At 46.7% G+C, this 24,091-nt stretch overlaps 6 protein-coding genes across 9 annotated transcripts; 1 reads left to right on the top strand and 5 right to left on the bottom strand.

Annotated features, from left to right (window-relative positions):
- Nucleotides 1-343: 343 nt before the first annotated feature.
- Nucleotides 344-2,351, bottom strand: LOC135398277 (extracellular tyrosine-protein kinase PKDCC-like). Its single transcript, XM_064629698.1, has 6 exons — nt 1,686-2,351; nt 1,485-1,616; nt 1,206-1,400; nt 858-1,107; nt 557-733; nt 344-481 (listed from the first exon to the last, which is right to left on the bottom strand). The coding sequence occupies exons 1-6, from the start codon at nt 2,187-2,189 to the stop codon at nt 399-401; spliced, it is 1,341 nt and encodes a 446-aa protein (XP_064485768.1). The 5' UTR covers nt 2,190-2,351; the 3' UTR covers nt 344-398.
- A 532-nt stretch (nt 2,352-2,883) lies between these two features.
- On the bottom strand, nt 2,884-7,150 carry LOC135397200 (uncharacterized protein C14orf119-like). Of its 2 annotated transcripts, none has more exons than XM_064628609.1 (4): nt 6,996-7,150; nt 6,186-6,340; nt 5,875-6,089; nt 2,884-4,887 (listed from the first exon to the last, which is right to left on the bottom strand). In XM_064628609.1, exon 4 carries the CDS (start codon nt 4,882-4,884, stop codon nt 4,372-4,374), a length of 513 nt encoding a protein of 170 aa, XP_064484679.1. In that variant the 5' UTR covers nt 4,885-4,887; nt 5,875-6,089; nt 6,186-6,340; nt 6,996-7,150; the 3' UTR covers nt 2,884-4,371. The 2 variants fall into 2 exon arrangements, with proteins under 2 accessions (XP_064484679.1, XP_064484678.1); XM_064628608.1 differs by having other exon boundaries at nt 2,884-4,884.
- A 370-nt stretch (nt 7,151-7,520) lies between these two features.
- On the bottom strand, nt 7,521-11,614 carry LOC135397198 (DNA-directed RNA polymerase III subunit RPC2-like). Its single transcript, XM_064628605.1, has 3 exons — nt 8,700-11,614; nt 8,457-8,609; nt 7,521-7,905 (listed from the first exon to the last, which is right to left on the bottom strand). Exons 1-3 carry the CDS (start codon nt 11,586-11,588, stop codon nt 7,561-7,563), a joined length of 3,387 nt encoding a protein of 1,128 aa, XP_064484675.1. The 5' UTR covers nt 11,589-11,614; the 3' UTR covers nt 7,521-7,560.
- Nucleotides 11,615-11,713: 99 nt separating this feature from the next.
- Nucleotides 11,714-14,518, bottom strand: LOC135397199 (probable glucosamine 6-phosphate N-acetyltransferase). 2 transcript variants are annotated; one of them, XM_064628606.1, is made up of 6 exons: nt 14,342-14,518; nt 13,252-13,408; nt 13,111-13,173; nt 12,444-12,574; nt 12,318-12,379; nt 11,784-12,237 (listed from the first exon to the last, which is right to left on the bottom strand). In XM_064628606.1, exons 1-6 carry the CDS (start codon nt 14,360-14,362, stop codon nt 12,057-12,059), a joined length of 615 nt encoding a protein of 204 aa, XP_064484676.1. In that variant the 5' UTR covers nt 14,363-14,518; the 3' UTR covers nt 11,784-12,056. The 2 variants fall into 2 exon arrangements, with proteins under 2 accessions (XP_064484677.1, XP_064484676.1); XM_064628607.1 differs by lacking the exon at nt 13,111-13,173 and having other exon boundaries at nt 11,714-12,237.
- A 166-nt stretch (nt 14,519-14,684) lies between these two features.
- Nucleotides 14,685-18,292, top strand: LOC135398275 (probable cardiolipin synthase (CMP-forming)). Of its 2 annotated transcripts, none has more exons than XM_064629697.1 (7): nt 14,685-15,215; nt 15,622-15,759; nt 16,361-16,490; nt 16,550-16,635; nt 16,725-16,790; nt 17,220-17,311; nt 18,144-18,292. In XM_064629697.1, exons 1-7 carry the CDS (start codon nt 14,865-14,867, stop codon nt 18,229-18,231), a joined length of 951 nt encoding a protein of 316 aa, XP_064485767.1. In that variant the 5' UTR covers nt 14,685-14,864; the 3' UTR covers nt 18,232-18,292. The 2 variants fall into 2 exon arrangements, with proteins under 2 accessions (XP_064485767.1, XP_064485766.1); XM_064629696.1 differs by having other exon boundaries at nt 16,722-16,790.
- A 1,293-nt stretch (nt 18,293-19,585) lies between these two features.
- LOC135398274 (maleylacetoacetate isomerase-like) lies at nt 19,586-22,734 on the bottom strand. The gene is made up of 7 exons (XM_064629695.1): nt 22,656-22,734; nt 22,549-22,597; nt 22,376-22,449; nt 22,227-22,307; nt 22,074-22,151; nt 21,033-21,159; nt 19,586-19,908 (listed from the first exon to the last, which is right to left on the bottom strand). Exons 1-7 carry the CDS (start codon nt 22,665-22,667, stop codon nt 19,610-19,612), a joined length of 720 nt encoding a protein of 239 aa, XP_064485765.1. The 5' UTR covers nt 22,668-22,734; the 3' UTR covers nt 19,586-19,609.
- Between the last annotated feature and the right edge of the window lie 1,357 nt (nt 22,735-24,091).

Below are 24,091 nucleotides of genomic sequence, written 5' to 3'. Positions count from 1 at the left end.
CCAGTTAAGAAGAAGAGGGGAGGATGGTAGGCTTAAATGAATTCTTTTCTTTGCAGACGACAGACGACGCAACTTTTTCTGCTCGCTTTAGTTTCCGGGCAGTTTGTTTGGAAAAATGTCGTGATGTCTATAAACAGCAAAACAAAACCAAAACGAAAACAACAACAAAAATAAAAAAGGCCAACACGTCAAGTTGAGGGAGGCGGGAGTAAGGAGAATACTTCATAAAAATGTAGTGCAAAAAAAAGGATAGATAGAACTCTCTTGTTGCTTGTATGTTTGGAGATAGACTATTTACAATGACTTTATTTTTCATTTTTGCAAACTGTAATTAAAATTGCAGTGCAGTGAGAAATGTTTTAATGTACAAACGTTCAATGGTAAAAATGCACGTCAAACTAGCCCGTTCTGCGGTACAATGTTGTTGCATGCGAAAATGTCGAACCACTGTATCCATTCTTGAAGTAGACTATTTTTCTTCCTGAAAGAGACGTCAAAATGAACGCATATTTGTAATGCTAATAGAAGCGAACAGCATGCATATTGCACAGCTCACCTGACCAAGAGCGCTGCTGTGTGACCACAAAAGCCTTGCAGGCAATGTCCGATGAGCACGTTTCTGCCGCCTCCTCTTCATCGAAGACCGAAAGCATGCAAATGTTGCTCGACATGCTCATGCGACAACGATAGTCAAAACGTCCCAACAAGTCGCTTTGGTTTTGCCTAATGTAGTCTGGAAAAAAAAAAAAGAAAAGAAAAGAAAAGATTAATGTACACTCACGTTTAAAAGTGTAGCGGTTTGAACTGTGGGCGAACTGCAAAGGAGAATGATAGGAGATAATCAAAGTCTTCATTACCGGTGAGGTACGACTTCGACGGTGACCTGTAGCTGCCATTTGAAAACAGTTTCGCCACCAGCTCGGTCTCTTGAAGAAGCTTTCTGGCGCTCCAAGAGGCGTTCTGATATGCATCCATGATCTGATGAACACGATGTTCCAACAGCTGCGGAACGCTAGGCATCAACAGGAAGTTCAAGAAGTGTCGGCCCGTCTTTAAAACGTTGCTTCGTTCAGCGAAGTTCTGACAACTGCCTGATACACATTGGACCTACAAAAGACACGGGACAACGTCATCGTGCGATAAACATTTTGCATAACATAACAACATGCATAACAACCATGCATAACAACAGCATGCATAACAACCTGAACGCCCGTAACAATCTCGCAGTCCAACGCTGCCGAGCATGCCGGATCTCCGTATGCGACGTCGTCCAAGTCCGAGAGCTTGATCTCCCCATCGTGTAAGACGAACTGCTGTCGTCGGAAGTCTGTGACTAGTATGGGTCCGCGGGCGTCCTCACTCATGTAGGATAGAAGACGTGCTAATCCGAGACCAACCTGCGCGAAGGAACAAAGTTACCTACAGAAAGATACGTGTGTGGTTAGCACGTGGAAACACGGTGTCAAAAGAGCCGCACTAACTCTTAAACGATCTTCCCACGACATCTGTAAGAGACGTATGATATCTAGCGGTTCTCCCAACTCTGTTACGACCACCAGGTTCTTACTCGAAGATTCCAACAAATATTCCTTTGGAATGCAGTAACCGTACATCTGTTGGGGGGGGAAAAAAAAGTGTGTTAACATTCGAAAACACTACACAAGCAAAACTGAGTGGTTTACCTTCGCAATATTGGGATGATTCAGCCACGAATGATAGAGTATTTCGTTGAGGACCTTCGCGCCGGCACCCATGTGGCATTCTTGGAGGGTTTCCTTCGGGTCTTTCTCCATGCACTCACGTATGTGGTGTCCACCATCGTTCACGACCTTCACCGCTACGTCGATGCTCCCGTTGTACGTCCCCATATAAGTCGACTTTGTCCATCCGGATGCGATGTAGTCCCCTCGTTTGACGGAGGAAGCGACTGCCGCGCAATCGAAGTGTTCGTAATCGTGCATAGCCTTCAACCTGTACTCGCTGCCAACAAGCACGAAATATTTCCCCAGCAGCGAGTAATAGAGAGACGCTTTCGATTTCTGGGCGTTGCCAAGTGCACCGTTTGCTCTGTCTTTTCTCATGGAACGAATGAACATGATATTACCTACAACACAACACGCAAGTATCACAATGATTACGGGACGTATCCTTCGGGACGAGAAGCGTTTGCTACTTTCATTCAACATGCCGAGAGGCGGCTTCAAAAGTTTTCAGTTTGTCATCACTACATTTTGCGCCGGAATCACGCCTTTCGACCCAAAAATACGATAAAAGTACTTCGAAGAACACAGAACATCTGAGGAACAAACGGACGCGCAGTGACTGTGGCGGTACCGTACGGAGGGATCAACAACTATCATTGTCTTCTGTTGGCTTCTATTGGCTTCCACGTTGCGCGTAGCCAGTAAAGTCAAGCCTGCGTGCACCTCTGCCCGAAGAAACAGACCGAAACCGAAACAGGTCGCAAGTCCACGAATGCGCACTTGTTCGCTGCCTCCTATTGAAAGAGAAGTAGGACCAAAGGTCGCGTCCCTTTCAGGGATCATCGTAATCCCCTCAAGACCGTGGTTTGTGGGCTCGACCTTGTTCGCCCCATAGCTTCGAGTATAGTTTAACTTTACGACACCGGTGGCGCTGTCAAACACTATGACGCCACTTGTTTACAAACAGGGAGAGGTCTCATCGCTTCTGTAGTGCGAACAGTTGGTGCTTGCCTGTAACAGCAGCAATATTTTTTAGTCTTTTTAGAGAAAAACGACACTGCCTTGTCCGTATTCATATGAATGAATAAGAAGTCATTTTTTACATAATATATATAATAATAACAACGTCTTATGTGCCATGTTATAACGTCGTCCGATAAAGAGTACAACCACAGTGTATTGCTCTGAAAAATTTATTTGTAGAAAAGCCTTCATTAAATGCAGGTTATTATGTCGCAGCAGTAGTGAGGACACTGGACACTGCTTGCGGAGATGGTCTCCGTAAAATTCTGTCGGTTCTACGACACATCAGTTATGCATTTTGCTGGTCCACACACAACTCATAGGCAGTTTGCCCTTTCACACGCCCCATTTTGGTTGCTTTTCAAGAGCGAGCCAATGAGAGACAAAAAAAAATGAATCTGCAAGTGGCTCACCTTGTGTCGGTTCTGCGTCACACGGTAGGTGGTTCGTCATAGAATACACGGAGAAGCTGCCCACAAAAAATTAGTGCTGCCTAAAAAAAAAAAGATGCAGTGGCTATCTGTAGTTGGAATGATTTAAATAAATTTCCCTGAGCAAAAGGAAAAACTGCACCTGAATATTTTTAGTCTGGATGCAAGCACCACAGTAACAATAGTATAGATATAAAAAAAAGAAGATCCGGAATGTACTATGCCCTGAATCCCACATTCAAGAACAGAACAGAACAATCAAAACTTCTAACACTAAACGCCCCTCACATACATTCGACACCAAAATGTCATCCTTTTTTGGCACTATCCGAGTCTTTCTCTTGTGATGTACCATTGGTTTCGTACTGCTCACCAATGGTACATACTGGTATTCATGCTGAAATATATCGAAAGAAAACGTTCCTACCATAAATATCCCTACGCAATGCATTGTTATGGGTGATACACACGATGAAAGCTGTGACATCTGAAAGTGAACATTATACCACAAAATTGGTCATCATGCATTAGGTAAATTATCTACCATATTTATATCAAATTACACAAAACTCAAAAAGAACTACCTAGATGCAAAATCAACTTTACCCATGGAAGTATAATCTAATCATAGGTTACAAAGCTGCCCAAGTTCTGACAAAAAACTATGTGATACCAGTGCGTGAAAAAAAAAGAAAAAAAAGGAAGAAATGTTCGTACAAAAATATACTATTACATGCAGGTGATGACAGTGCAAATTGCACAAAATCCTTCACCAATATGGAATGCACCTCTCGGTTCCCAAAGCATAATTACGACAATGGTAATTACCACAGTGGTATATATGATATGATGACTGTACCCTAGCCCAGAGATAAGCTAATCGGCGACAAAAACAGCTGCACCGCTCAACCAAAATGTAACGCAAAATAGTCTCGTCAACTTGTTCACAGAAATGTGTCGCACATGTGCTAACAGATAACGCATTACTTTCCATCCACCTTGTGTAGTGCTGCACTGCACACTGACACAACGCTTCGTCTGTTAGAATAGGGCTATGCCCCCCCCCCCCCCCCGAAATAATATTAAACTTAGAACAGTAAGTCAGACCAGCCAAGCCAAGACAAGACAAGCACATTCGAACGAAACGCGTGAAATGCAAATTCCGCAGCATTCCCTTTGTCGCGGTACGCAAGAAATCTCGCAGTCTCACGCTACTCAACTGACGCCTGCTCTTCCGCGACCGCTTCCTCTTCCTTTTCTAACTTCTCATCATTTTCCACGTATCTCACTTCTTCCTCTTCCTCACCCACATTCCCGTTAACTATTACAACCGTCGCCGATAAAGGCCCCGCATCCTCGACGTCCGCGGCGGGAACGACGGGCTCCCCCGGCTCGGCCGAGGCGACCCGGTCGTAGCGCGCCACAAAGTCCGCGTCCTCGTGCCTCAGCCGGTCCAGGAATCCGGCCTTCTCCTCGTCGCTCCAGTTCTGGAACCACTCGTCGAAGAGCTTCATCCTGCACTGGAATATGGAAGGGGCGCGGTCCGACACCCCAATGTGGTTGAGCGTGTCCGCGAGGTAGTCGTCGGGGCTGTTGGGGGCGTACTTCTCGACGAGGACCTTGAGGAAGTCGTCGCGCTGCAGCTCGCTGTACTCTCGAAACCAGGTGACTAGGTAGTCCATTTGGTCATGGGTACGGCACGGCGGCCCCTTGTTGCTCGGCATCTGCTAACGTGTGCATCCATGAGGCTAGTGACGCGAGCACAACTTAAACAAACACTGAGCTTTTCAAACATAAACTGGCAGACTTTTGCTGCCATGGGTAGACCACTTCGTAATCTAGCAAATCCCTTTTTCACTTTCCGTCCACTTGAGCGGTATAATCTTTTTTAATGTGAATCAAATAATTGGCATCCGCACAAATTTGAATTTCCAGCACGCTGATGCATGCACAAAGTCATTGTGGTGACACGAGGGCATTGAAATTGTGACAAACCTGTTTGGCTTACTACTTGTGCCATTGTCAGGCAACCTCAACTGCACGAATGATTTGCTTTTGCTATGAAATTCTTCATGTCCAGATACAAAAAAAAAAAAAAAAAAAAAAGAAAAGAGAAAAGGAAATACACCAGTAAGGAAGCGTGGAAGAGGATGTTCACACATGGTCATCCTGGAGGGACGTCACGTCAGCAAATCAAGAGATAAGTCATATCAATCGTATGACAAGCTAGACAAACTTTGATGAAACAACCAAATATAACAACAACTACGAATTGGTGCTTCGTGGCATAAAAGCAACGTAAGTTTAAATGCTTGTACACTCTTAAAAATGAGTTTCACCACATAGCACGCTCCTAGCCAACCATCATCCCGAATGACAACGTTCTCGCCCCCGATTTGTTGAAAATGGTAGGCGGAGCCTATTTTGTGGTCATTATGTACGTGCATAATGATACAAATAGGCTCCGCCTTCCGTTTTCAACAGATCAGGGGCGAGAACGTTGTCATTCAGGACGATGGTGTGCTAGGAGCATGCTATGTGGTGAAACTCATTTTAAAGAGTGTACATCAGAGACAGCCCATAGCTCGCAGCAAGGTCAAGGTTGCTCTCCAGATGCAATCACGCGTGCAATAAAACCTGCAACGACGCCTGCCGAAAGTGCCGCCGTATGCAAACACTGCACTTCTCCCCGATAAGATAAAGACCGTTTATACCTTGGTTCAAAGAGTGATTCCGTAGAAGCGCAACTGGTTGTGAAACCTCTCCACAAAGCGCTCGTCCCGTTCGCTCAGGAGCCGCAGGAAAGCTTGCTTGCTAGGATGGTCCCAGGTTTGAAAGTAGGTCTCAAACAGACCCAGCTGACAGCGCAGTACTGACGGAGACTCGTTGCAGCTGAGGGACAGGGAGCCCAGACCGTTTGCCAGTACACCTGAAATCAAAGTTGCAATACCAAAGAGAGGGGAGGTGGGAGGATGTGGATGAGTCACTCTCTCCTCCTCTTTTTTTCCCCCTTTGTTCAAATTACCTGATGGATCTGAAAGCCGCGTGATGGGCACAACTTGCGCCACTAAGGATTGCAGAAACTCCTCTCTCTGTGTAGGATTCCAGAGATTAAACCAATGAAGGACACAGCTGATCTCCAATCGACTGGATGGAGTGATCATCGGACCATCGTCACCACTGTAAAGCAGAACGTGTACACGTCTCACAAAAGGTCATCGGTGACGTCTACCGCAACAACAAGCCTGCAACTCGATCACAAGAAAGGCGTCCATCGTACGATGACGCAACCAGAAAATTAACAGTCCTACTGCCAAGCCTTGTATTAGTATTTCATCAGCATCTTTTCTATTGTACCGTTACATCGAAGTACGGGCTGTTCATAAAGCCGCACAGCTGCTCTTATGTGGCGTTGATGGAAGACATAACGATTATTTCGATCTTAATCGGGGGCGAGCGAAAAAAATACGGTATTTCCTCGATATTCAAGCTCGTAACATCTGCGTGGTTTCGCCTGCCTGGATAACATTCGACGGGCGAATATTGATTCAAGGCCAAAGCTAACCGGCATTAATTTTGGGTTAATCGCCCGACATAGTGCGATATGCCATATGTCATGCTTGACAGAGTAGGGCAGTGGTGCAGAAACGAACCAGCAAGACGATGCTATCATGTTCACGTTGATTATGCAGTGCTCGCGTTAGCAAGACGTGGGCGATCACAACAAAACAAGCCCGACTGTTCCGCGCAAGGAAGTTTGTTTAGGCCTACCTCGGTACGTCAGAACGTTTCCGATAGATAACGCACCGCGGGAAGGCAGCGTGCTGTAACTTACCGGTTGCAGACGACGCTGATACGGTAGGAATACTGGAGGCATAAACGCAGTGCATTTAGATTATGAGCGTAGCGGTAGTTTCAAACGTGTCGGTCGTGCCGTGATTTCGCTGTTGCTACTTGTTCCCACAGTCACGTACCGGAAGTGCACGTACGATGTGTGGAACTGTGGTGGCGCTCTCTATTTCCGGAACCCGGAAATGTTCTGCTTTCGCCTCTCTTGCTTCTGCTCCGTGTATTGTATTTAACGCAAATGGCACGAAAAAAAAGCATTTCAGTGCGTATGAGACCTCTCAAACAATGCAGAAGGCATTTCTTTTGAAATATTGAAATATAGCAGATGCAAAGAAAGAGCCAGACAAACGGGATTCGAACCCACACCTCCCAACAAGTTGCCAAGGGAGCTGTCTCAGATAAAGCATTCGAGAACGAAAAAGCATATCCGTAGCCTGCTACCATTACAAATAACAAACGTATAATTTACTGCAAAAGATGTTCTCACCCTTTACCAGAATGTCACAAAACAAAAACAGCAGCCAACTTTTAATCAAACTTATTTACAGAGGTCACTGGAAATGTTTCCGCAGCTCGAGGCGCGGAACAATGTTCATCGACAGCAGTTCTTGGAACAGTAGCTTGCACGCGTAGGGTATCTTGATGGATGCAATATTGCTGGACGAACGGCAATAGTGGCACCACCGAGAATAACCCAGGAGTCCACAGCTGTTGCAGACGTCGACATCACAGGCATCACTCGATAGCATTAGTCGCTCCAGAAGAAGCATGCTGGCTCCGTGCCCAATAAGACAATCCCTCTCCATCTCTCCCAGCCGTAAGCCTCCATCACGCGAGCGACCTTCGGTCGGCTGCCGTGTCAGGACGGCTCGTGGACCACGTGCCCTTGCATGGACCTGAAAGACGTTTACCTCGTTTAATCGTCCAATCAGACTGATGTGTTTCACTTCTCAGGAGTACAGACCACGACCTACTAGATTATAACGACCATGTCATAGGCACCCCTTCCCAGCGTCGCATTTGGAAGCTACCGGTGGCGCCACTGATCGGCGTGGTTATTGCTTCCTCAATTTCCGTAATACTTTGTGCTTCAGTTTACCTTAATATTATTGTACAAGCGGTGGATGTCCAACAGGAGGTGCTTCTTTCTAAAGTTGGCTATCATCATCATTCTAGGCGCTTTCATAGGAGCGGTTACTGTCGTCTGCTACGGTAGTCGTACGTCCGCCTCTGCGCGTTCAAAATTCAAATTTGCATTGCCCAATCACGATGTAGATCTCGCGGGCCGATGAGTAGCGCCCCTAGTGGATCGTGCGGACGAGATCCTCATAGGGGTTGCAGATTATGACATGGTCGTTATAACCTAGTAGGTCGTGGTACAGACGCTCATTGAGCCAAAAACTTCCAACAGGAAGAGTGTCATGCTACGAGGCATTTTAGGTCATACCTTGTCCATGACCATGTGCTTCAATTTCTGGTAGTAGATAGGGCCGAAGTAGATGTAAGCCGACAGTTGTTCTCCGGTAATCCCAGACGTGAGGCAGTCCTTGCCCTGGTAGTTGAATCCTCGACGGATGAGCTCTTCTCCCACGTCCTGCACCTAGAGCACCCAAAAGAAATCCTTCCAATATTCAGGTACCAGCAAAAACCTATGTGTCACCGAGAGATGGACACAGATGTCGAGACGCACCTTGCTTCCACCGAACGCCGTTCCGTAGTGGAACTTTCCGTTCAGCACCCCAGCCTTTCCCGCAAGGAGCTCCATCAGCTTTCCCACCGTCATACGAGACGGATATCCGTGCGGATTCATGATCAGGTCGGGACAGATGCCTTGATCGTTGAACGGCAGGTCTTCCTGTTGCGCTATCAGGCCCACGACGCCTTTCTGCCCGTGTCGGCTGCTGAACTTGTCGCCGATCTCCGGCCGCCTGGTCTGCCGCAACAACAGCTTTATCAAGAAGGCCTCTTCCGTGTTGGACGAGATGAGAACTCGTTCTACGTAGCTCGGTTCCAGTCCTTTGTACGTGATCGGAACTTCCTTGTGTTCCACCTGTTGCTGCTGCTGTCCCGTCTGTAGCACAGAAGCCGTTATTGCAGGCATAGACTTGTTGACCAAGACCTGCTTGTTGTCGACCCGTTCACCGGGACGCGAGATGCCGTCCACGTCGAGCGGTTCGTGCTTCCAGATGGGCTTCATCGTCGTGCTGTCGACGAGGGGCCCCATGACGCGATCGAACGTCTGGTTCGCGTATCGTCTCAACGTGCATTTTTGGCTGCGGTAAACTTGACATCGACCGAATCCCCGGTCGATGGAGGCCTTGTTCATGACTATGGCATCTTCAATGTCGTAGCCGCTGTAGCTCATTACAGCGACCGTTGCATTCTGGCCTGCCGGAATCTGCTCGAAGTTGATGAGCTCGATCGTTTTTGTTTTGACCATCGGGCGGTGCGGATAGACGAGAAGGTACAGGAGTGTGTCGATGCGGTTACGCTGATTCAGGGCGATCGTCCCCATGGCTTGCTTGCCCATGGCACACTGATACGTGTTACGCGGTGACTGGTTGTGATGAGGGTACGGAATGAGGCCCGCGCATACGCCAAGAAGCGTGAACGGCTCTATCTCAAGGTGCGTAGTGTCGGCGCGGATTTCGCGTTCGTAGAGCGCTATGTTGCTGTCGTTCTCCTCGTTCACGTCGAGGAACTCGACGACGCCATGCTTGAGGAAATCGTCGAAGAACATCAAGCCACGCCCGAGGTCTTCGAGGTGAGCTTCCGTGACGAGTGGCGTTCCGTTCTTGACGAGAATGTACGGGCGACACATCCTGCCTCCGTCGGCGGAGATGTAGACGCACCGATGGATCCGACTGGAGTAGATCGACACGAACTCCGACAGGCAGCCCTTACGACGGAGCAGGCGCAGCGTGCGGATCAGACGCTGGTGATTGTGGACGACTCCGAGGATGTTTCCGTTGAGAAAGACGAGGTAGACGGACGGGTCCGACAGTTCTTCCCCGCAGAGCAGGTGGACGTCCTCGACTCCGAGGTTGAGAACGAGCCGGACGATGGGGGCTTCGTCGAGGTCGGTGGTGATGTGGGTCATGAGGGCCAGGTTCTTCACCAGCCCGCAGGCTTCCCCTTCGGGCGTGTCGCTAGGACAGAGCATTCCAAACTGGGACGGCTGGAGTGAACGAGGTCCGGAGACCTTTCTGGTCTTTTCGAACTGACTGTTGACGCGCGTCATCATTCCAAGGGCCGAAATGTAGGACAGGCGTGTCAGGACCTGCGTCACGCCGATCCTCTCCATCTTGAATCGCTTCACCGTCCAGTTCCCGGTCGCAATGGACACGACCAGACCGTTTGTGATCAGATCTTGCCTGACGTATTTGATGACGTCGAACTGCGTGGCGCGCACTTTCGGAATGCACTTGTCGGCGACCAGTTTGAGTTCCGTGTTGAACCTCTTGAAGAGGTCTTCGAAGAGCAGGGAGAGCAGGGAACCCGCCAGTTCGAGACGCTTGTTTCCGTAGTAATCCCTGTCGTCGATCAGTTCTTTGTTGGACTGCGCTTCGATGACCCTCCTCACCATGAGGGCAAGGTACATCGCCTTGACGCGAAAGTTGTAGTGCTCCACGGGGACGTGGGCGAGGATCGTCGTGGCGAGGATGTCCCTCGCTTCATCCACCGGGGTCTTCCTGGGACCTCCGAAGAACATCCTGCGTTGCTTCGTCTTGCTCCCCAGGAACTTGAGGGCCTGAGTCTGCGTGAACACCATCGCCCGGTGACACTCTTCGAGGGACGGCGCGAACGTCGACACGATGTTATCTGCAGTGCCGATCATCTGCACTATCTCCTGGTCGCTTTCCAGTCCCATTCCCTTGAAGACTATAGCTATCGGAATGTCGTCTGTGAAACAGTTGTGCTTGAGATAGTAGCGGCCGTGTTTCGTGCTCACGTTCGTTCGACTCTTTTTTTCGTGCGTCGAACTCGTCACCTGACACATGACCCCTCCCTTTCGGTCTTCTTCGACGATCATTCTGTTCTTGGACAGTTGCTCCTGCATCAAGATGACCCTTTCGACGCCGTTCACCACAAAATAACCTCCGGGGTCGTACGGACACTCGTTCATGACGGACATTTCGTAAGGAGACTTGTCGGCCAGCACGCAGTTCGAACTCCGAAGCATGATCGGCATCCGACCGATTGGGAAGTCGGCCCTGACGACGCGCTGTTGGCCCCTCGTGTATTCTATGTCGACGGTTATGGGAGCAGAATACGTCATGTCTCGCAGACGACACTCGTGCGGGGTCGTGGTCTTGCTGGTGCACTGCTCCTCGACATCTGGTTTACCCACGTGGATGTCGAGGTACTTCAGGTAAAACTGCGGGTCGGCATCGCTGGTGATCTTTTCGTTGGCTTTGACGATGTCTTTTATTTCCACGTTGATGAAATGATTGAATGAGTCGATGTGATGCCGGACCAGGCCCTGTGCAGTCAAAAAAGCCGGTAAAAGTTTCCATTTTTCGCTCAGTTCTTTGACCGGATTTTGAAGATCGTCGGTGTCACTTTCTTTCACCGCCATCTTTGTTATGATCCCAATCGCGAGAACAAGGCCTGCGCCATGTGCGAATAGTGGATGAAGAGCGTGGTGGTGCTAGTTGTCAGACGTCTCTCACGGCGGGAAATTTGAACGCTGTGCTGATCGCGCGTTACATCGAATTTGTTTGGAGCGAGTCAGGTAAAGTATAAAAGACAGGCTCCTTGTTCTATAAAAAGAATAAGTAATTTGCATTGTATTTTATGTTTTCACCGAACTTTATTTGCTTTTAATGGTACCATTGTACCTAACCGGTATCACAAGTGGTATGCACTTTGTTCTATATTTGCATATATTTTAAAAACTTTGCTGCAAGGTCACATTGCTTTCAACGAAAAATATATTGCATGCCCTGAGATGTACTCTGGAAGGCACAGAGCCGAGAGAGATATAAAATGTACAACGAGATTCTGCGTCACAGTGTAACACTGCGGCAACTCGCAAGCAATGCTTCTAGGATGCACCTCTGCATCCATCAGGGCCAGCATTAAAACGTATAGACATCGTGTTGCTGTTTCCCGGCTCCTGATGAAATCCGTTGCTTGTGTAGAACTTTATGAGCTCATCTTTACAGTCCAGCGTTATCTTGTAGCAACCCATCTTCTCTGCCAGGAGCACTATCGTCTGTACAACTCTGAAACGTTGTGCCAAAAATTTTTACTTTTACAGCCACCTACGATTTTTAAGACTCGTATACTTAAACTTAAAACTCACAGCTTTCCCAGACTTCGTCCCCTGTAACCGTCGTCGACGACGACATCTTCCAGACGTCCGCGCTGAGCGTAATAACGAAATATGTATAAGATGATGAACATGTAATAAAGGTCTTAAATACTTTACCAGTGCTGTGTTCCTGATGAATTTAAGTTCGGTAACGAGAGACGCCGCTGCCACAACAGCACCCGTAGATAAATCTTCTACGACAGTGACATAATAGGTGTCGGGACGAGCTTTCATTTCATGAAATCTTCCTGAAATGACATCATATATGCTGACTGTTTTGGAAGATGCGTTACATTGGCTAATTTTAGCAAAGAATATAGGTGGCATAAAAACACGTCGAAATAACAGTCATAAACGTGGTGATAACGGTTTCTCTGTTAAGCATTATCTCTGCGTTCCTTCTATAAACATAGATAACGTATGTACCATAACTATGGCACTGAGTCTAATGCCAATTTGTGTTCTTTATCTCATATTGTGTTATATGTATGTTTATCCACATTTTCAGGTACATATAGACATATTTATATATTATTTGTTTAACACATGTAACTGTTGTATTATGTGAAAAAAAAAGGGCGAAAAACTGTCATGCTTTCTGCCACAGACTGGCTTCTTGTTGGTTTTACATATGAGATACCATGTATTTTATTATGTTTGTTTATTATGTTATGCAAAAAAGGATTTATTTCACAACATAATATCATGCATTATGTTGTGTTTACAAAATTCCTGCTTTATAATAGTGAGCAACATTTTTGGAATAGTAGCCACGAGTACTTACTCAGAAACTGCTCTTTCGATATATCTCCCACCAAAGTCATTTGACTTAGTATTTTTAAGTAACCTACAGAATAAAATTTTTACTTACTGTTAATAACACTTTGGTAAAAACAAGCGGCTATAACACTTTTTATCTACACACCCTTATCGAAATCGTCGGTGCTAAGAGGTCTTATCCTAAGGGACTCGTCGACGCTGAGACCTGACCCACTGGAACCCTGTTTTACCAGGCTGTGTTTGTAATCCAGCCCTTCCAACAGTTCGGGATCGTAGAGGAACTCTTCCTGACGGTTCCCATTCTGCATAATAAGAACAGTACGAACAATTATACACATTACTGAACAGGATTACAGAACAACTGAATTCTATGAAACATATAGCCCAGTGAATGCAGGCGCGTTGCTTCAAAACCTGTTGTGTGGCACACATGGTTTTGATTGCAAGATACCGTAAAGCACTCCGCTTGGCGGACAAGAGATTTATCCAGTAGTCTTTCAAGGCAAACTGCACCTAAAGGAGGTCAACGTACAAGGCTGGTAGTATTTCGTAATCGGACTTCCGGTGGGTAGTATGCCACAGCATTTTTTTTTTCTTTTTCGAGAGCGAGCACATCAATTTGCATTGTACAGATATATTCCAAGGCACATGAGGTTTTTTTTTTCTCATTAATTTTACAATGTTCCGCGACAATACCATTTGTGATTTGTGTGAGTGAAATTTGAAACTATTTTCAGCCGATGACCCCCTTCCCTATCCCATATTTAATAGTAATATACTGAATGCTGCCACGTTAGCGAAGTTAGCTGCAACGTCGCCAAAACTGAAATCCGAGAGTACGCAAATATATATAGCTAAATAAATGCGAAAATATAGGGCACGTCACCGTGCATTACAAGTAAAACTCAGTCCTGTAAGATTGAATTTGGCAGTCGTAGGCACCTTGCGTTTTGTTCATCTATTTGTCTGTTCAAGGCTCAGAACAGTTATTTGCCGTGAGTTTTGTAGCTGAACTTCTTCCACATTCGAAGTTGCACACGGAAGTTATTTCACTGCACGCAAACTAGGCATGCATCTTTAGCATTGACACGTACAATTAATTAGAACACGAAAAGAACATGCTGGTCAAACAGCGCAAGTCAAAATGAACGGGCAGCGAAACATTATCGCCGTGTAACGTGACGGAAACCGAGAAAATGCATACCGAGCTACTTCTCTGCACGACAACCACATACCTGCGTCAGGTGCCCGCTCATATTTTTGTTGTTGTTTCCTTCTATTCAAGGGATCTGTCAATTCTGTCACCGAAAGTCCGCGTATATGTGCGCACAGCGGACAGATGCTGCTTCGAATGCTAGGATGTTATGACGCGGACTCAAAATCGCAGACGACATACCGACCGATGCAGGCGGTCAAGCTGCAGAGAGTGGCGCCACTTCAAATACTTAATTCCCGTAGAAATGAAAAATAATAGAGAAAATCGTAAAAACATTTTTATTTAGCCCATTATTTGAGTTAACTTTTGCGATGAAAATATAGATGCAAATGCAAAGTTGGTTGGTCTTAGGTAGCGCTCCGGTAGCCAAATAGGGCGATGTTGCGATGGCGTGTTGTTTTTACATGTGATAAATCCAAATAACTGTGCACCATCTCATTTATATCGTGTTCTCCGTGTACGACCTTGCCGTCGGGTGCAAATGTGACATCTCTTGGACTCTCCGAGAGAACTGACAGGAGTTTGAGATCGAAAGATGAACTATGGCGTCTCTACTTTTGAGGCAGTGCCTGCATCTGACGAAGACATCGGTGCATTCCGATGTTCTGAGAGCGATCGCGTACAAAAGAAGACCTCTGCTCGTTTTGACTAATAGTAGTCGAACGTGCCTCAGGGGTATCCGCTGTGGATACGATGGCATTTCAACCGACGAAGGTCAGAACAGCGGTGGCGGCGATCCCCGATCTTGCGGTTATCCTCGTTCTCGTACACGACTGCAAAAGACGCAGGATTCCTTTTATAAAACCAGAGACTCGCTCAGAAAGACGAAACTCGATGTATCTGCTCACGTTAGGGAGACCAAGAAGATCGTCGAAGAACGCATGGGAAACTTGGTACGACTTTGAAGGGGGGGGGGGGGGAACAAAATTGGAACTGGGGCTACGGGAGACCCCTGGTTTATCCACGGAGAAACTCAGTCCAAGCCTAAAGACATCGGTTGCTGTTGTTCCCAGGTGCTCAGGATGGGTGCCTCTCTCGCCCCCGCCACAAAATGGCCTAGTCCTGCAATTCTGTTTAACTTGTTTGGAATACTTCTTCACTGCCTGTAGCATATGTCACGCTGTTAGATCATTACTAGATAATTCCTAATTCAGAAAATGCTTGGCGCACCAATCCTCGAAACTTCAGCATGTCCCTTCCTGTGGCTGGGGACCTCCAAAGCCCCAGGCTGTTATATTGCTGTTACACCCGTAAAAGAAAACAAAAAGATTGTTTCTTCGTTGTTGTTTTATGTTTCAGCGTGAAAATATCCTGACAGTGCCAAATGGACTCTCGTTTTTCCGGCTGTGCTCCACCCCGGTCATCGGCTACTTGGTAGTGGCAGGGAGCTTCACACCGGCCTTGGTGCTCTTCTGTGTTTCTGGAATCACCGACGTGGTAAAACACTTTACCATCACGAGGTCGGGTTAAAATGCCAATCACGTAAACCACGCACCTGAAAGATGTGGCATTGCTAGTATGTGCGGAAGAGTTCACATTCGTTATGAAAGCAGACAACGCGAGACACTTCCTAGAAGTGGTTGACGAAAAGTGGGTGCGCAATGTGCTTGTCACTACTGTAATAACGCACATTATGTGTACACATTAGTCGAGCAGTATAATACGAGACATACACAACGTGCACACACATTGGTTAGGTAGTACTGTCACAGAATGCCAAGCTGCAACTTACAGGCATGTACTTCCGAAGAAAAAATTATGAGAGACAGAAGGGGAGAAAAAAGCAAAAATTTTTTTTGTGTGGAAGTAACAAAAGGTGCACACTCTTTTTGTTAATGAAAAAAAAAAAAAAAAGGCATGACATTGAAACCCGTTTCACCTCAGTCTGTTGCATAGTTGGGAGTTCTATCAGTGTCGTGTTGTTGATCACTAATTCTTGCACACATTCTATTGGTACGTGGCGCTAATGGTATTGGCGCAAACAGAAGCTAAACTTACTCTTGTGAAAGTCACACGAGTGTCTTCTGTGTTCACGCAGCTGGACGGGCAGATTGCAAGGGCGTTCCCTTCTCAGCAGAGTTCCCTGGGGACGTTGCTGGACCCGATGGCCGACAAGACCCTCGTGGCGACACTTTTTGTCACGCTGACTGTGTCCGGACTGATACCTGGTGTGTTTACCATCGCAGTATTAACCGAAACAATATTCAGAATATATTTTTTTCTTCAGTTCCCTTGACGGCACTGATCATCTTGAGAGACGCTATCATCTTGGGCTGCGCTTCGTACATCCGTTACGTGTCCTTGCCGCCTCCGGTGAGTGTGGATCGTGTTGGTTCTCGATGCTGGTGAATTGTGACTTGCCATGTCATCGCTAAGCTGCTTCTCCTTCTCGACCGCAGAAGACGTTTCACAGGTACTTCGACGTATCTCTCGCTACGGTGAAATTTTCACCGACGACGCTCAGCAAGGTAAGATTCACCGAGTACATTGAATACTTATCTGTAATTTGGACACATGTTTTGGAACTTCGAATAAATCCCCTTGCAAGATACACAAATTTCTTGGCTTTGTGAAAAGGCCTTAACACTAACTTACAGAGAAAGGCAGCATGAACGAAGAGGTCTTACATCTATTTGACACTGACGTGAACAGGAAATTGGATAGAATTATCCGAGGAATGTGCCGAAGATACGGTAGAAAAACTGTCCAGCTCGAGGTCCCTGTTGTCTGCCGAAGTAGTCATGTGACACTTTGTGTCGTGAGCATAGTGGACTTAAAAAAATAAATAAAAAAGGCAGTTCAGACATGGTTGTCAACATGCTCTTTTAAGGTTATTGTCATGTAGAACCACAGTCATGAACCAAATATATTCCTAAGTAAGTGTTTCTACATGTCAGATGAACACAGCCATCCAGCTTGGGTTGGTAGCTGCCACTCTTGCTGCCCCAGTCTTCAACTATGTTGACCACACTGCGCTGCACTGGTTTTGGTAAGAGCATTTCCCCATCGCGTTGTCTCTCCATGGCAGAACCTCGATAAAATGTTTTACGTGGGTCCTCAGACCGTAGTATATTTCTCTTGGGTGCTCACGCAGTTTCCGTGGGTGCAACATGTTGTTCACACGTGCTAGCGGCCTTGCTGGGTCAGTTGGTAACACTCACGGACACTATTGCGGACAAACAGGATTGCGGGTTTGAAATGGGCCTCAGAGACCAGCAGCTTAATGTTTGGAGTTTCTTATGCACGTTGTACATTCTGAAGGATGTTAGATAGTGTTCTGTGCAACGGGTTTCATGCATAGTAGAAAACTGCTTACTACACTTACAAGACTAATTTAAATTAATTGAAATTCATTGACCACCATGGCCACAAGTGTAGTTGTCCGGGACGTAAAACAAAGAGTTGCTGTTACCATTAACCTTCGGTTTGTTATGCCTAGGGTTCCGGGTTTTCGGAGTTTATAATTTTTGAGACCTCCGGAAATGTGGCAGGTGTCGCTGACAAACGGAACTTATCCTGTTATTTCATAATATTACAAGCCCATTCAATTTCGTATCACTGTAATTTGTTTTTGAGTTAATTTTTGCCACATTTCCAGAGGTCTCAAAAATTATGAACTCCGAAAACCCGGAACCCTAGTTGTGCCACTGAAACAAATACGTTCATGCGTTCCTCCCTTGCACATGTCCATTATCGATACGGTTCGGAGGACATGTCACAGACGGCACAATCCTTTCGTGCAACATTTCCATAAATCTCCGTTGTCGAGATTCTACTGCGATGTATTTCACCTTTGGTATTATGTTGCACGTGTTTTCCAGGTACCTGACTGGAGTGACAACAGTGACCTCAGGAATGATGTACATCTTTACGAAGGATAGCTACAAGTACATTAGTCACAGACTTTAGTTGTGATACTGGAGAGGACATTACAATGAGTATGAGTATGTAAATAAAACAGGGTACATTATGTGGTATGTTGTGCTTACTTCTGCATTTCTTGCCCACATACATGTGCGCGCAATTTTTTTTTTTTTGCATTTAAAATGCCTCTGTGGACCAATTATTTGATTTGTATTATTCGGTTAATTGATCACTGTCTCCTTTTTGAGAAATACAACAATGAATGTCACCTGGCTTAGGCCCAGCAACATTACGGTATCATGTGGGACACCACCTCCAAAGTAGTTTTTTTCACTCCATGCCAGAATGACTGTGTATGCCGCACTAAGTGCTGGACCTGCTCTGTTGCTGTGAGGTGAATGCTTATGTACGAGATGATATCACCTCCTATTTGATTGTAAAACAAAACTTGTGAATTATATCAGTTTCTTCCTTTTCTTTTTACAAAAATTACTGGAAATACGAAAGCTTCACCAGCAGCATTCATGTTTCACATGTAACTTAAAAAAAAATTCAGCACTGCGAAGTGATGCAGTGCTCTGTGCACTCTGTGGATAGGAAGCGTGAACAGCGGTAAAGAAGTTATAGACCGACTTTATCCATGTATTCACACGAGCGATATTCCCCCCAGAAGCAGAAGACTCGAAAAACGTCATAGCTTTCTGAGCGCGAGCGCTCAATGTCCAGTGTCCACGTACACTGGTAACCGTGAGGAATATCCTGCAACGCAGTCACAAGATATTCTGTAGCAGACGACAAGAAAGACGCCGACAGTGTCGTCTGCGAAGCGTCGTCTGCTAAGCTTTCTGAGCGCTAGCGCTCAATGTCCAGTGTTCATGTACACTGGTAACCGTGAGGAGTATCCTGCAACGCAGTCACAAGATATTCTGTAGCAGACGACAAGAAAGACGCCGACAGTGTCGTCTGCGAAGCGTCGTCTGCTAAGTGCTCAGTACGCCACTCCCGATATTCCGCACCGTGTGAATGCTCAACATAACACGGGACGGAACTTCGTCTCCGTAAGCAGTGTTTTTGCTTTTTCTTCCACTAGAATCTTCCGTGAGGTTGTCGCTCTTGTGAATACACAGTACGGAGACACAGAAGGCAGTGGTATTCAACCCACATCTGTTGTCATTTTTCTAAAAATTCATTTCAACATCAAATCATGGCGGGCCTTATACCCATGGCCCATCGCATCAGTATTGCAGCCTGTTAGTGTCATACATAGTCCATCATTCGACATCACCATCACATCATCGCCCATCTCTCGTGAGAGCCATGCAGTCCGCCACACCAATGCTGTTTTGTGCTTTTAATTTTTGGTTTGATGGCTCTGTAAAGAAAATGCATGTCACTGTGCAAAGTTATAAACGCGACAATTGCTTTATTCCGGTGCAAACCACCTGCGAAGGTGAGGGTAAGCGGTACTGAAGTGAGATATCATGTAGCGTATGTAGGCCCCCTCGTCCTCGGGCATATCATTCATGCAGAGTTGTTCGGCACGCTTGACAGCTGGGACTTGATTGAGAGAAACGTAGACTCGATTGACAGTGGGAAAAGAAGCCACGTCGATGAAGCGGGTGGACGCATTGAAGGCTTGAGGAACGAGGCACACATCTGCCAGGGTGATCTCATCGCCCACGCAATACTTTCCGGACGTTTCTTTTAGGACGGCTTCGAGAGCTGAAGATTAAAGAATAACGACAGACTCGGTGAGACCACGGAAAGGCTCGAAAAGAAAAAAAAAAGTCAGGAGAATTTAGGATTGCAAGCTCTGGCAGTGATTTATCCAGACCCCCCCCCGCACCCCCCTCATCTCGGGGAGACATCCCAAAAAGTTTGTGATATTGCGCAACACTTCGTCAAATGACGTCATTGTGTTCGACAGCGCCACCAGTTTCGTAGAGTTGAACTATGCGCGAAGCTAGGGGGGCGAGCAAGGTCGCGCCCGAAAGCCACGGTCTTGAGGGATTACGATGGTCTCTGAAAGGGACGCGACCTTCGGTCCTACTTTTCTTCAATAGGAGGCAGCGAACGAATGCCCATTCGTGGAACCCAGCACTCCCCTTCCGATTTGTTTCGGTTTCAGTCTGTCTACCAACGTCGTGATGACGTTTCTAGGGTAGAGGTTTATTCTGGGTAAGCCACTGAGCTCTGGGATACATATTCGCACGAAAAGTACGAGAGCAGGGCACAATCCTGGGCCCGTGTGCACAAAAATTATGCGGACACACCACCCCCTCGATACCCAATACAGCCTTCGTGTTCATTTCGCGAGAGTAACGAATACGTAAGTGATGGCAATAGCAAACCGAAACCGAAACCCAGCAGAGTAGCTCGTGGCCGCGGTGTCGGCTGTTTGCAGTCTTCGTGGTTTCCGTCGTGTGGCGAGATCTGTTGCAGCAACCACTTATGCAAAATATTGACCCGACCATTATGTTGTCCATGTCAACGGGATAGAAACGAGTACGCTTGAGAATTTTTTATTTTCAAAACACGGGCGCAGGACAGCCGGGAAAAGGTAGCGATTCTCGGCAGCCAATAAAACTGGTCGGATGAACTGACGTCGTAACGCGCCAGAAGGAGCTGGGAAAACCCTTCAGATTAATTCGCGCTTCCCAAAAGAAATAACTTACGTGACAGTTCGAATGTTCATGTCACGCCGTAAAGAAAGTTGAATTACGTACATATACGGTAGAAATATTCAGAAATGTACTTCATACTTGGTTCTTCAAGTACTCCCCATCATGGGTTCGATCTCTAATGCGCAGTTCCTAACCATATTATTCTCACAGTGGTAAATTTACCTGTAAAGCTTTTAGTGATGGCTTCTTTAGAGCTGTCGTTCCAATGCTGCTCTCCCAGGTACTTTATCATACTGAGGCCTTGTTTCGGATGAGTATCTGCTACGATTATCCCCACTATTTCACGAACCTGCGAAAATAAACATGACATTCTTTTTTCTTTTTTGAAGTGCCACAGCGGATCGAATTTTTTGCCTTCAAAATTCTGCCAAAATTGTGTCATTGCAACCAATTTATCTCTCAGTGTATCCTCCCAAAACATTGCCCAAGGTGCCCAATCCACCAATGCATCTGGCAACATTGCTCTTCCAATGTCGATTTCAGTCTCCTCAGTCCTCACCACAGCTGCTGGCAGGCTTCCAACGAAGAGAGGAGAGCGCTGTTGCTAGGAGACAGACGCAAGAGCTCTCCATGACGTCAGCTGCTCCTGGAGAATCCAAAATCTTGTAGTTGTGAACGAGGTCTCCCAGTTTTTTTTTTTTAAATCGTGTAACCGCGTGATTGTTCATTGACGGCCTTTATATTTTACGTACCCTGACTTTACGAGGGGGTTAATTTGTATTATTAAATAAAATAAATATCATTGTTTTAGTCCTTAGTGGTCCTATAAGTAGTTCATTTAGTGGTTCAGGCCGTGAGCCGGTCCCTGGACATATATCCTTTCTTCTCCTAGTTATGAGGCTGTAGCAACGCCATCTACAGACAAAGCGTGGTCGCTCGAGTGACGTAACTAACAATTAACAGCCCGCCAATCACAGCGTTGCTTTCAGCGGCAGTAGCTATGGAAACCAGCCGCCATCAACCGCATGGGAAGCCACTGGCAGCCACAGAAAACCTGCGTTTCAAATTCGTCTGCGGCGATTGACTGACATCGTGGCTGGCTTCTGCGATTGGCGGACTTGATGTGTACGTGCGAGGGAGTGAGTGCGGCATCTAGGCGACGTTCGGCTGTAGCAGGCGCCGTTTGACGTACGTCACTGCTACCCAATGCTGCCAGATGCCTCAATGTGAAATCGCTCTACGAGTCAACGAAAATATATATACCTTTGCCCTCGCAAATGCATCTGCGGGCATCATCCTCGGGGAAGGGTATGCCTCTTCTAAATATTCCAATATGGATGCCTATGGTGCAAAGGAACGCAGAAGAAATATGTAAAGGGTTGGCAGATTGTCTCAACCACGGGTTACTGTATTTACCGACTGCGAAATCCCGTGTCCGTCGACCACCAGCACAGGTACTTGACGTATTGGATTTAATCGTCCGAATTCTTCAGAAAACTGCTCAAAATTAATTTGACATCACATTCGTCTGAAAGGCCCGTCGCCGAAAGGCTATAAGAACTCACCTGTTCTTCTTCACCTTTTGGTCCGAGTAGATTTACGGTCCTGTATTCGTAGTCGACGTTCTTTAGTTCCAGAGCTGTCACAAAGGCACGCGATTTGTTTTTGAGAAAGTGCTGAAAGAGTCGGCATGCGACTTTTCGCTATTTTTTCGCGCAAAGACACAGAAAGGTCGTACCAATCCTCACTCTCCATGTTGCTCCCTTGTCAAAGCCGTACAGCAATGGCTGGAAAGAAAATTTTAAGCGGTCTGACGTTTGGTACGGTGCAAAGGGCCGTATATACCTTCGAGTTCATGCTCGCACACTCGTCAATGCGCTTCTGTTGTCAAACGTAAGTGATCCTCGGGTTCCTCTATCTGTTTCGTGTGTGGGGCCCTGTGACGTAACGCCTTCTGTCGCAACTTGCAATGTTTGCAACATTTTATCTTCTGTTCTGATCCCTTGACCTTGCCCGAAAGAGTGTAGGTTCGCTCCTTCGAGCAGCACAATGTACTGAAAGTCGAGTGCAATGGGGGTGGACGGGTAGGTGGAAGGCCTAGAACAGACCCGGGAAACTGAAGAACATTGATACGACACATACCGTCCACCCCCATTGCACTCGATTTTCAGTATATTGTGCTGTTTGTGTCGCACAAATCACGCTAGATGGTTAAACAGCGTGATCAAGCTTACTTTAACACGTGTACGCCGAAGTTTACTTGAAGCGAGGTACATTGGGGAAAGATATCGATGGAAAACCAATGGAAGAACTATCGTCAGCATCGTGAAAAAGTGATACGCTGAAGTCATAACCACACACAGCACGAGACATTGTAGAATAAACAACAACTTTTCGACTGACTGTCCCTCTCTCGACTAGTCTTATCAGATATGGTTTGCAAACGACAGTACTGGGACTTTGGATTGCGTTTCTGACCGTTGACACCGTGTTTCGTGCGCAGTTTTATTGTCGCTCCTAGTCTGGCGAGAGTTTGGCAGATAACTTTTAGGCGGTCCGAAGGGCAAATGCCAATTAACGCCGACAGAACCAATAACATATATCTCTCACCTCGCGGCGCTCGCCGTGATCCTACATGACTATACCAAATATCCGCATTTAATTCAGAAGAGGTTACTTAGGTGTTATCTTATTACACTTCGAGGTTAGACACATCACACATATGGCACTCACAGCTGGAACGCACCAGCATTGTTTGGGACCCATATACCAGAAATATCTATATATAGCAAAGGCTGGAATCTGTGCAAAACAAAACTGCAGTTTTTATAAGTAGAAACTGCTCTATAACGCATCCTCAATACGCTCTGCAAGTAACCGGGCGTTCTGCGCATATCTCCTCTCCCGGTTACTCCACTCGGGAAGCCCCATTGGCTAAGGCGGCGCCCTCCCTCTTCCCTCTCACTGCCTCCTCTCATGCGCAGAGACGCACTTGCACAGCGTATTAAAGTGAGACTGAGCCTAAATCATCTCTTAGTGACAGACGGACACTTTCCAGTTTGATATCACAAAGTGTCTCATTCCAACCCAGATCACAGAGAACCCAGATCAACCCAGACCACGCCATTTTTTTAAATATTCCGTGTTTGCGCCGCGACGCAACTGTCGCTATAAGCGGCGTACAGGTGTGAACAGGTGGAGAGAGGACAGCAGGAAGGACGGGACGACAGGGGGGGGTTAGTATGCGTCCAGGGTCGACTTCAGGGGGAACTGTGCCGACA

This window comes from Ornithodoros turicata, chromosome 6 (genome assembly GCF_037126465.1).
Source record: "Ornithodoros turicata isolate Travis chromosome 6, ASM3712646v1, whole genome shotgun sequence".
Taxonomy (NCBI): Eukaryota; Metazoa; Arthropoda; class Arachnida; order Ixodida; family Argasidae; genus Ornithodoros; species Ornithodoros turicata.
The sequence above is the reverse complement of the archived record's forward strand: the minus strand, read 5'-3'. Positions and strand labels throughout refer to the sequence as shown.

Excerpts from the sequence above, each read along its gene's own strand:
- LOC135398277 (XM_064629698.1), bottom strand. The coding sequence starts at position 2,189 with ATGTTGAATGAAAGTAGCAAACGCTTCTCGTCCCGAAGGATACGTCCC. Across the intron at positions 1,401-1,484 it reads CGTGGGAAGATCGTTTAAGA|GTTGGTCTCGGATTAGCACG; the intron begins GTTAGTGCGGCT and ends TCCTTCGCGCAG. Across the intron at positions 734-857 it reads GTCGAAGTCGTACCTCACCG|ACTACATTAGGCAAAACCAA; the intron begins GTAATGAAGACT and ends TTTTTTTTCCAG.
- LOC135397200 (XM_064628609.1), bottom strand. The coding sequence starts at position 4,884 with ATGCCGAGCAACAAGGGGCCGCCGTGCCGTACCCATGACCAAATGGAC.
- LOC135397198 (XM_064628605.1), bottom strand. The coding sequence starts at position 11,588 with ATGGCGGTGAAAGAAAGTGACACCGACGATCTTCAAAATCCGGTCAAA. Across the intron at positions 8,610-8,699 it reads CGGCGTTCGGTGGAAGCAAG|GTGCAGGACGTGGGAGAAGA; the intron begins GTGCGTCTCGAC and ends TGGGTGCTCTAG. Across the intron at positions 7,906-8,456 it reads AGCACATGGTCATGGACAAG|GTCCATGCAAGGGCACGTGG; the intron begins GTATGACCTAAA and ends AACGTCTTTCAG.
- LOC135397199 (XM_064628606.1), bottom strand. The coding sequence starts at position 14,362 with ATGAGCGGGCACCTGACGCAG. Across the intron at positions 13,174-13,251 it reads CACCGACGATTTCGATAAGG|GTTACTTAAAAATACTAAGT; the intron begins GTGTGTAGATAA and ends TTTATTCTGTAG. Across the intron at positions 12,380-12,443 it reads TCATCAGGAACACAGCACTG|CGCGGACGTCTGGAAGATGT; the intron begins GTAAAGTATTTA and ends TATTACGCTCAG.
- LOC135398275 (XM_064629696.1), top strand. The coding sequence starts at position 14,865 with ATGGCGTCTCTACTTTTGAGGCAGTGCCTGCATCTGACGAAGACATCG. Across the intron at positions 16,636-16,721 it reads ACGTGTCCTTGCCGCCTCCG|AAGACGTTTCACAGGTACTT; the intron begins GTGAGTGTGGAT and ends TCTCGACCGCAG. Across the intron at positions 17,312-18,143 it reads ACTGCGCTGCACTGGTTTTG|GTACCTGACTGGAGTGACAA; the intron begins GTAAGAGCATTT and ends CGTGTTTTCCAG.
- LOC135398274 (XM_064629695.1), bottom strand. Across the intron at positions 22,152-22,226 it reads GACACGGGATTTCGCAGTCG|GCATCCATATTGGAATATTT; the intron begins GTAAATACAGTA and ends TTTGCACCATAG. Across the intron at positions 21,160-22,073 it reads ATGCATTTGCGAGGGCAAAG|GTTCGTGAAATAGTGGGGAT; the intron begins GTATATATATTT and ends TTATTTTCGCAG.